Source organism: Panicum hallii, chromosome 6, assembly GCF_002211085.1.
Source record: "Panicum hallii strain FIL2 chromosome 6, PHallii_v3.1, whole genome shotgun sequence".
NCBI lineage: Eukaryota > Viridiplantae > Streptophyta > Magnoliopsida > Poales > Poaceae > Panicum > Panicum hallii.
Window position 1 is genome coordinate 34,975,943 of NC_038047.1, and position 11,005 is coordinate 34,986,947.

General features: G+C 46.7%; 2 protein-coding genes across 2 annotated transcripts; both read left to right on the forward strand.

Moving 5' to 3' along the window:
• Positions 1-2,847: 2,847 nt before the first annotated feature.
• On the forward strand, positions 2,848-3,353 carry LOC112898238 (60 kDa jasmonate-induced protein-like). The gene is made up of 2 exons (XM_025966603.1): positions 2,848-3,130; positions 3,211-3,353. The coding sequence occupies exons 1-2, from the start codon at positions 2,848-2,850 to the stop codon at positions 3,351-3,353; spliced, it is 426 nt and encodes a 141-aa protein (XP_025822388.1).
• Positions 3,354-8,712: 5,359 nt separating this feature from the next.
• LOC112897769 (60 kDa jasmonate-induced protein-like) lies at positions 8,713-10,218 on the forward strand. The gene is made up of 2 exons (XM_025966167.1): positions 8,713-9,314; positions 9,395-10,218. Exons 1-2 carry the CDS (start codon positions 9,037-9,039, stop codon positions 10,020-10,022), a joined length of 906 nt encoding a protein of 301 aa, XP_025821952.1. The 5' UTR covers positions 8,713-9,036; the 3' UTR covers positions 10,023-10,218.
• The last annotated feature ends 787 nt before the right edge of the window (positions 10,219-11,005 follow it).

Genomic DNA, 11,005 nt, shown 5'->3' on the forward strand with positions numbered 1-11,005 from the left:
CTGCCCCTCGTGCTCGGAGTCGCAGAACTGGTCCTCGTTCGCTTGGTCACAGTCAGGACCTTCCTCGTTCACTCCGTGTCCTACGACGCAAACAAACAGACACACAATCAAGCGCAGGAACTAAAAGCTTTTATCGTCGAGCTTGAATCGGAAATAATTTAGTTACGGAGGTAGGGGTAATATTTTTGGGTGGTTTCTTAATGGCATGGTTAGAACTATACTAGAAAGAGCGTGGTAAAGTTTCGGGTCAATCGGGGGTCGTTTCGCACATAAAATGACGGGTTAAAGATGGTTTCAGGGGTTAAACGGGGTTCCAGGGGTTTATTCGTAAGTATCTGGGAAGAGTAGGGACCTATTTGTAAATCCTAGAAATACTCGGGGTATGCTAAGGTGTGCCAAGTGTATCTAGGTTCAGGTATTTGGAGGGTTTGTTTTGAAATAATAAAAAGAGTGAGGTCTCTTTAGCAAAAGAAGAAATTAAAGGAGGGGGGGGGCTTCTTTTGGGGAATACAGGAAAAGGAGGGGGGCCTCGGGCAAAATTGCCCTGCTCTCTCTCCTTCTTCCCCGTGCAAAACAGAGGAGGGGGGGGGAAGCGCCGGCGGCGGCCAAATCCGGCCGGCCGGGCCATGGGCGGCTCGGGGGAATGGGGGATGAGAGGGAGGGGGGCACGGGGATCCCATCCCCGGCCTCACCTTGAGCCAAGGTGGAGTGAGGGGGCCGGGCGACGGTGGCCTGCGGGCGGCAGTGGAGCTGCGGGCGGCGGCGGCGCTAGAAGCGAGGGAGACGGCGGCGGTGGCGGTGGAGGTCGTGGAGAGAAGAGTGGAGCGAGGTGGGGGTGTACTTATAGGCCGGTGAGGCGGCGAGGTAGGGGGGGTTGGCCGGCGGCTCCGCGGACGGCCTTAATGGTGTTTGGCCGTTCGCGGCCGTCGTGGAGCGGCGGGCGCGTAGCGAGGTGTACTCCGGGTGATGGGACGCCTCGGGCGGGCGGCGAGCGACGCGGGCAGCAGTGCCGTGCGTGGGCGCGCACAGGGGAGCGAGCGGCGGCGGACGCGGGGTGCCAGCGGCGGGCGGCGCGGCACGCGCGGGACAGGGCTCGCGTGTGCGCGCGCTGCGCGGCGGGGCACGGGTCCGAGGCGAGGGTGCGGGCACGTGGGCGGCGCAGTGCGGCCAGGGCGACGACGCGCGCGACGGGGCAGGCGCAGCATCGGCGGGCGCGTGGGAACAGAGCGTGTGCGTGCGCGCGCAGCGCGGCGCGCGGCGCGGCAGCGGAGGACAGCGCGGCGCGGCGCGCGGCCACGCGCGGTGCGTGCGCGCGTCGCGGCGTGGCCGGGGTGACGCGGCTCGGGAGCTCGGAGGGGGAAACAGGAAGGAAAGAGAAAGGAAAGGGAGGGAGGAAGAAAAGAGAAAAGAAGGAAGGAAAAAAAAGAAGGGAAGGGAAAAGAAAAGGAAGAAGAGAAAAGAAATAGGGAGAGAAAGAAGGAGAGGGAGGGAGGAGTGCCGGCGCCGGTCGCGGCGGTGACCGCGGCCGGTCGGCCACGCGCGGGGAAGCGCGCAGCGCGGGGAGAACAGCGAGGGGAAAAAAGAAGACGCGTCGGCGCCAATCGCGGCCGCAGCCGCGGCCGGTCGGCCACGCGCGCGGTATTCGCGCGAGGAAAAGAAGTCGCGCCGGCGCTAATCCCGGCGGGCGGTCGCGCGTGGGAACAAGCCATCGGGCGACGCGGAGCGATCGGTTAGAGTTAGGGTTTTGACATCGAATCGTTTTTACGAACTATTCTAGCGCAGGATTTAATTAAGTAAATTTTCGGGGCGTCACAGTGGCGCACCTAGTGCCTATCCCTGTCGGTGACGAAAACCGGGAAGAAATCCCCCATTCACAACAGATTTTAGAACCTGGAGTGATGCCCTAGGAGCATTTCATTTTGTAGTAGTGTGATCTAATCTAAATTTCAAAGTCGTTATCCAACTAGATAATATTGAAATTAAGACCATAAATTTGACCATAAATATTTAGGCTAAGTTTGAACACACGTGTACGGTACTCCGAAATAAACATGAACCGTTGATTTAATAACATTTGGAAAATTGGGAAAATATCTTGCTATCCTATTAGATCTAACTTGCATGCATGATTGTATCAAATGATCAGATCTAACATTTCTTTTCCCCGTAACGATGTGACATGGGTGCATGACAGCATGAGAGGTAAAATGGTTGTTCCTTTTCCCCTAACGTGACATGTTATGGATTTATTAAAAAAAAGAACGTGACATGGGTGACACGTGAGAGAGAAATAATGCATGCATGATGGGTTTTTTTAACATGTTTTCAACCATGGTGATTGGTTTTTTGTAGCATGAGGTAATTTTGTACCAGTGCACATCCAAATTGCTGGAAAAAATGCATCAAGCTCATCAGATCCAGGTGTTTATTTTCTTTAGCGTGAGTGCGTGACATAAGTACATTGGAACAATTTTCTAAACTCCAACATGACAAAATATAGGTACAATTTTCCCCCCGACCAGTGCATGCTGCCTGATTTAGGTAAAGCCGGCATGCATGATTAGGAAATGAGATTAGCGATTCATCTCCATGATTAACGGATCTGCATGCATCCATGCAAGATAATTGCGTCCAAATGCTTTTTTTTTATTTTTCGAATTTATTTATTCCTAAAAATTCAGCAGCTCAGATTCATTTAACCTGTTACCTCCACGGAGGTAATTGGAGTACCGTAGCATGACCCTTTGCAAATACTGAAAGAAGTGCTCATGTTGACCAACTAGACACCCCTTCTATATATACACACACATCAGCCGAGATGGAGAGGCTCATCTTGCATTGCATGCTATGGCGCCTCCAGATTTTGCCCCGTCTGAGGAAGTGCCTTTCAACGTCAGGGCGGACTCGCGAGCGTACACAGCGTTCATAACGACTCTCCAGGACGCTCTAGCGGGCACCAATCCTGCCAGGGTGCGAGACCGCCCCGTGTTGGCCGAGCAGACCGGCGAGACCAAGCAGCCGCCGAAATGGATCCACGTCGTGCTCAATGGCGACGACGGCGCGGCACCCAAGGTGGCCATCCGGAGCGACAACGCCTACATCGTTGCTTCGCCAACCGGCCCAAGGGAAGGTATATGCATCCAAATTGAAACTTGTTCATCTCGATTTGGTTCGAAAACGACGAGCCTGCGCTTATTTCTTGGCGTGCAGCACTGAAGACGTATGGTTCCAGCTCAGCCCGAAGGACTGCAAGCAGCCTCTTCAAGGGCGCGAAGATGCTCGGCTTCGATGGCCAATACAAGACGCTGGTCGGCGCCCTGGGCGTCAAAGGTCTGCCCAAATGCATTACCTAGTGTTCTCTTCATAATTCAACTTGATCCTTATATATTTTTAGCTCAAATTTAAATAAGGTTAGAGCCCGATCCTTTTAGTCCGGCCTTTAGATTATCTATGTTAAAATTTAAGCCCCTTTTTAACACCCCTAAGTGTAAGGTAGGGGGAGATGATTACCGGTACTTAGGCTATTGTCAATTTAAAATGTTATGCCATATCGGCAAATTTGCTAATATGGTAGGGTATTATGAGGATAGAGGAGGGAGTGTTCCATGGGATGAGAGAGGAGTTTCATTACCATTACCATGATACTCCTCTGGCTCGGTTATCAAGTTCTCAGTTTTGATAACTTTGCAATAAAACCATGCAATAAGACTGGCCTTATATATAAGTTATTCTAGGTAGTCAATTGGTCTTAACTCCAAGCATGTCTGCATATTAGTTTGATTCATCATCTACTTAGTTTAGATGAATTGGTATGGGCGAGGAAAGAGTGAAGATGATTTGGATTTGCATATGCCCATCCTTCCCTGGCCACTACTTATCGCTAGATGTACTCCCTCCATTCCATGAAGAATACAATTTTGAAATTTAAATAGTGCAATCCTAGCAACAATTACCTACGTTATCCTTTCAATATATTTTTCAGGATTTAATTATCTGCGTTTCAAAAAAAGGATTTAATTATCTGCATGTTGTAACCAACTCTGTGAAAGTTAAACACCTTCCATGCCTAAATCAATGGAATTGAGACAATTACTAAGGGTAGCATCGTGAAGCAGTGGCGGAGGACGCGAAAAAATCATGGTACGGCGAAGAAGAAAGAAAAAAATTGACGACAAAACAAGTGTTCAATAAAATGAAAATAAATACCTTAAAATATCGATTATTATAATAGCAATTAAAACCTGTCAACATAAAAGACAATGAGTTAATAATTTTATATATTTATTCAAAGAGTACAAAAATAGTAAAATAAACAATACACGTACCTCTAAACGCGTCTAGGAGATCTAGGAAATTGCATTTGCCTGTCTTTCTTTTTTTGAAATGCCTTTTTAATTTGTTGAAGATTAAGACCTTTGAACATTTCTCTTTCGATGTAACACAGCATCAAATCATTTAACCACCCATCGGTCATCTTGTTGCGCAATTCAGTTTTAATAATCTTCATAGCTGAGAATGCCCTTTCAACTGTTGCTGTCGCCACCGGTAATATCAATGCCAACTCAATGAGATGATAAACCAATGGAAAAACAATGTGTCTCTCAAGTCTAACTATTATTTTTGAAAGGCTTGCAAGATCATAACAAACTTTGAATTCTTCAAGTCTCCGCACATGAATGATGAAAGTTTGAAGTTGATCTTTTATGGTCTTGCGGTCATCAAAAGAGAAGTCATCATAATAGATATCCGCAATACGAGCAAGTTTCTCAACATCAAACTTAGAGAATGAATCTCTAGGGTCAAGACAAGAAAATTCAACAAGCAATTCTGAGGACCGCTCATTAAAGTGGTGATCAAACTCCGTGGTAAGAGCATCAATTGCAGCATAGAAGATATCAACACGAAAATAATGATCTTGAGTGATATTGTTTCTCCCACCTTTTCTTGATCGACCAAATTGTGGTACTTGACCACTCATATTTGGTATTGGGATACATTTTGCAAGGCAGAAGGCTTTTGTTTCTTCAAACAATGGTTCCCAACCTTCACTTCTCAAATTATTCAAACGTGTCGTCACATCAATAATCAAAGACATAGCTTGAACAACATTTTGATCCTTCCTTTGCAAGATGAGTGAGAGCTCATTTGTAATACGAAGGATTTGCAACATCATCTTCATGATAAATACAAAGCTGAAAGACTCCATAATTTGTACCAATCCTCCTGCCCTAGTTGGATTGCGCTCATCTTGATTCATAATTTCTAGCACTTCTATTACTGAATCCCACATTGACTCAATACGAAGTAAAGTCTTATAATGAGATCCCCATCTTGTATCTCCAGGTCTTGCCAATGATGTTTCTTGTTGTTTACCTCTCCCAGATGATATTTCTCCACTCTCTAATTTAGACAAGAGATTCAATCGATGTCTATCAAGCAATAAATCCTTCCTTTTACATGAAGTGGAAGTGCTGCTCACAATTAGTGTCACATACTCAAAGAAATCTTCAATAGATGATTGAGACAGCAACAACTACTAATTGCAATTGATGAGCAAAACAATGGATATAGAAAGCAAAAGGGTTCTCATCTCTAATCAATTTCTGAAGACCATTAAATTCTCCTCTCATATTGGAAGCACCATCATACCCTTGCCCTCGTATATTTGCAACAACTAAACCATGATCATTTAACACTTCAAGTAATGCTTTCTTCAATGATTCCGATGTTGTATCCTTGACATGCTTGATACCCAAAAATTTTTCTATGACTTCCCCTTTTTTGTTCACAAATCTAACAACTATGGCCATTTGCTCTTTGATAGATATATCACGTGATTCATCAATAAGAATAGAGAATAGACAACCCCCCAGTTCTTCCTTTATTGCCTTTGTGATTGCTTGTGCACAAGAGTTTGCAAGGTCTTTTTGAATCGTGCCGGAAGTCATTTTTGCATTTTTTTGGACACAACTCATCAAAAGCACGTTTCACTTCCTCATTCCTTTCCTTGTACCAATCAAGCATTTCCAAAAAGTTGCCCTTATTCAATGAAGTAGAAGTTTCATCATGCCCCCGAAACGGCTCACCTTGCAATGCAAGATAAGCAACAATACTCAAGAAAGCTTCCACTCGGGTTTCATATTTGACCAATGCATCTTTCGTATGAGTTGACACCCTATTTCTTACACTTGATCTTTGGTTATCAAAATCATGATATGATGTTGCTGCAAAGTTATGAATGCTACTAGGCCCACCAACATGTTTTGGAAGTGCTAAATAACCATTCTTCCATTGCGAGAACCCGACTTTTGTAAAAGCATCACGACCAAATTTCTCTTCTATTCGATCATGTCTAAAAAGATAGCAATAGAAGCAATAAGCTTTATTCTTCTCCACACTATATTCCAACCAATTGTATTGCTTAAACCATTTCTTTTGAAAACTCCTACTATCATTCGAGGTAGGAAACTTATGATCCATTGGTTGAAAAGGACCTTTAGCTATAAAAGCCCTTTTAACTTCATCTCTAATATTAGGGGAAAAACGATCAATTGAAATACGAAGTTCTGGATCCGATATGATATAGTCCGGGTTGAACTCGGTTATACCTTCTTGAAGCTCTGCTTGAGCAACTTCATCTTCTACACCAGTTGTTGCTTGAGCAAATTCATCTTCTACACCGGTTGTTACAAGCGCAAAATGATCTTGCCCATCTTCAACCTCTTGTTGAGCAATTCCACTACCACGAGTACTTGGTTGTCTACTTGAACCACTGGAACCAGTGCCAAAATAGCCTTTTAAACCTGTAAAAATAAAATCAATTATCAGTCAATGTAAAAGTGAAATGAATCAATCAATTTTTGCAAATCACAAGAATACCTTTTTGAGATATCTTTCCTTTTCCCTTTCCATTACCAGCCATCTCTTACTGGAGTTCTTTCTCGTACTGTAATAATATATATATATAGATTGGTTATAGATACTAGATAGGCTTTTAGAGTTTTAGTTAACACTAGATAGGCAAACCCTATACACACTTGCAATTGGCAAAGAGATAATTACATATTTGCACTGGTTCAATTTAATTGCAGGTTTCAGCAATTTTATTTCAAGCATAATAGTTTCTCAGCCATGACTATGCTACCTATTACAGATAGAAATATGATTTAAGATAATTACACTATGATCTTTATGTTTCTGCTCATATTCTCTATTGATTTAAGAAACTGATCCTAATGTTAAAGCTATTATGCTTTCTCAGCCATGGCTATGCTACCTATTATAGATAGAAATGAAGAAAACATAACAAGGAGTAACAAATTTTAGTACAGTGGAGAATTAGCAGACCTGGAACTTTGAAAGGTGCTTGGTGGCCAATTCTTCTGTAGTTCTGTTAAAGCAGATATATCAACAGCAATTTAAGTTCTTGAAGATTTGCAAAATTGCAACACAGCAACACTGCAACAGCCTTGTTATTCCCAAATCCCAAACGAGCAGGGGCGGGGGGGCCGGGGGGGGGGGGAGGGGGCGGTGCGGGGGGGGGGGGAGCAGGGGCTGGGGGCTGGGGCGGCGCGAGCGGGGGGGGGGGAGCAGGGGCAGCAGCGCGCAGGGGGCAGCGGTGGCGGCGCGGGGGAAGGGGGAGCTGGGGCGACACTGCAGCAGCGCACAGGGGGCAGCGGCGGTGGCGCGGGGAGGAGCAGGGGGCGGCGGCGCGGGGGGAGCAGGGGGCGGCTCGGGAGGAGCAGGGGGCGGTGCGCGGGGGGAGCAGGACTGCAGGAGCAGGGGGCGGCGCGGGAGGAGCGGGGGCGGCGGCGCGGGAGGAGCGGGGGCGGCGGCGCGCGGGGGAGCAGGGCAGGGGCGGGCGGGCGGACTAAAAATTTTTGTACGGATTCCGTGCGTAGGTATGGCAACCGCCATACCTTGCCACATTAGCTCCTCCGCCACTGTCGTGAAGGGAGTACAAGGTTAATTATTCTGTGTGAAAAATTAGGATTGCCTTCTTTATCGGATGGAGGGAGTACAAGGTCTATGGATTTTTATCCTGTATTTTGGGAATATTTTTTTCATGTTCATTCATTTGCTACGAGGTGATCCATGGAGTAAATCGGTCAAATTCGGATTGGATAGTTGTCCATCTCGAAAATGGATTTTTCACATGCCCCCGCGGCGACAAGACCTATCTGCACCATTCCAACACTATTCTGCATGGAGGTTCGGGAAAGGAGATGGGACCCGCGGAGTACTGAAAGGAACCAAGAAATCAACGGTGTCCGATGCGGCTAGAGCGTAGAAGGCCAAACACGAAAATGCCTTTCTTCTTCCTCCATTCATCTTCCACCATTCTCTCTATCTCTCCTCCAAAACAAAATAGCAGCAAAGAAGCTTCTTCCTCAGCGCTGGTACCCCGCACCCCGCCCCGTCCTCCTCCACTTGTCTCTGGCAGCGGCAGCCGCCGGATCCGTCACCGCTGTCCACCTGCATGCTAATCATATCCAATTTTGTGCTCTCGCCCCCACCTGGCCCAACCGCCATCCACCCTTGCCCCAACCAGCGGCGCCACCGCCACCGTGCCTCGCCGTCCCCGCGCCCGCCGCCATAGCTTGTCCAGCGTGCCACCGATGGCTCTCATTCTAAGCGTACGGCAAAATGAGAGGAGGAAGACAGACCAATAATTGAAGGGAAGGCATGGCTGCTCACCCTTTTTTACTCCCAAAACTACCCCTAGCACACCTCATCGCTGGAACACATCAACGATGACTATTACACTGGCTGCCACAGTAGCTTGTGGGGCCCACAACTCGGATGGACGGCCAAGATAAGCCTGGTGACCACAGGGCATGTGGTATGATATTTTCGTGTCCGTCTCGGCACAGAATGTATGATTAGGCAGGGTGCTATATATCCCATTCCCAACAGATTTTATGTTTTGCAAATAATATAATGAAACAAGTGCTCACGTTCACCAACTAGACGCCCCTTCTATATATACACACACATCAGACGCTATGGAGGTTCATCTTAACTTGCTTGCTAGCTATGGCGTCTCAGAAGTTTGCTGCGTCTCAGACAGTGACATTCAATGTCAAGTCGGACTCGTACACGACGTTCATATCGAATCTCCGGGGCGCACTAGCGGGCAGCAATCCCGACAACGTGCGAGACCGCCCCGTGTTGGCCAAGCAGACCGGCGAGACCAAGCAGCCGCCGAAATGGATCCACGTCGTGCTCAATGGCGACGACGGCGCGGCACCCAAGGTGGCCATCCGGAGCGACAACGTCTACATCGCTGGCTTCGCCAACCGGCCCAAGGGAAGGTATATGCATCCAAATTGGAACTTGTTCATGTCGATTTGGTTCGAAAACGACGAGCCTGCGCTTATTTCTTGGTGTGCAGCACTGAAGACGTATGGTTCCAGCTCAGCCCGAAGGACTGCAAGCAGCCTCTCTTCAAGGGCGCGAAGATGCTCGGCTTCGATGGCCATTACAAGACGCTGGTCGGCGACCCGGGCGTCACAAATCTGCCGAAGTTGGAGCTCGGCATGGAGAGGACGTTGGAAGCCACCAACGTCCTCTGGAACTACAAGCAGGACAAGCTGGAGTACACTGCCGCTGACGCACTCGGCGATCCTACGCAGAACCTGAAGAGGAAGCTTGCGCTCCTCGCCGTGACCTTGTGCGAGGCCGCGAGGCTGGAGCCCGTGCGAAGCGTGATCAACGGCGGCTGGCAGCGGCAATCCATCTCCATCACCGACAGGGAGGTCGGCTACATCAGAGACTGGGGCGACCTCTCCACGGCGCTGCTGGCATGGAAGGCTGACAAATTCAAGAACGACACCACGCATTTCTCCAAGTTTGCAGGCATCGGGATTCTCGACGGGAACGGAGCCCTGGCGGTGGTGCAGCTCCTGCTCAACAAGCCACCAAAGAAGGCTGATGAAGAACTCCCAGCAGATGCTGCAGGCGAAGAAATTTCACAATCACTAGAAGCCGAGTCGGAGAACAGAATTAATAACCCTCTTTAATTCGCCAGTTATACACCACTTATCCGAGAATAAAATTAAAACAAAGCAGTTAGCAGAATATTCCTTTCATGCATAATGCATGTGAGAAGTCGTCTAATAAATTCACAGCATTGATATGGGAATATGGTGCCACGAATGCAAGGAGTTCAAGTGGAGTTTGTAAGTCGTTGATCACGGAATAAAGTCAAGTGGTTGATAAAAAGTTTGTAATCATTTCACAATAAATTCAATTATACGTTATACCTTATTGTGCTATGGAAAACTTTATCTTCCACAAACTTATCAATTAGATACTTTGAGTGTGGTAGAACTTGATTAATCCGGACTCAGGTCCTCGACTCAACATGAGTACTCGTATTTAGGGGAAATTATTCTTTTACTGATACTAGGATGCACCTGTCGATAGCATGGTGCTTCTCCTGTGACTTCATCATCAGTCTCAACAAATGCTCTCATTCAGCTAGGTTGATTGTGGTACGACACAGCTAATAGGATTCAAGTCCAATGAAAAAAAGCATTGTTCAAGCGTGCCTAACAACACTTGAAAAAATTGAGTTCCTTGTGCCTGACTACTCATATTTCCGAATAAAAGCGCATGAGGAGGGACAACAGGATGTGGTTGCAATCAATGAGAGGCTTCCACAGTTGAACGAAAATGATTTGGTATAGAATGTCATATCTTATTTTCATAATATTTCCATTCATTATTTTAATAATATGTAAGTTATCTCTTGTAGGATGCTTTGGTAATACCTTTGCAGCAATTAGCTTTGAAGCAACCTTAATTAGATCATTCCTTGACCAGTCAACTACTATTGTTATAATGGATTATTAGAATGCACTATAGAAGATAAGTGTCAGGACCAATGCATATTTACATTTGACTCGGGATCCATTAGCTTCACCATTGTTAATCATCATCTATGAATATATATGGATAAGCACTAGGGATAAAAGATTGAAGATGATAATTTTGCAAAATA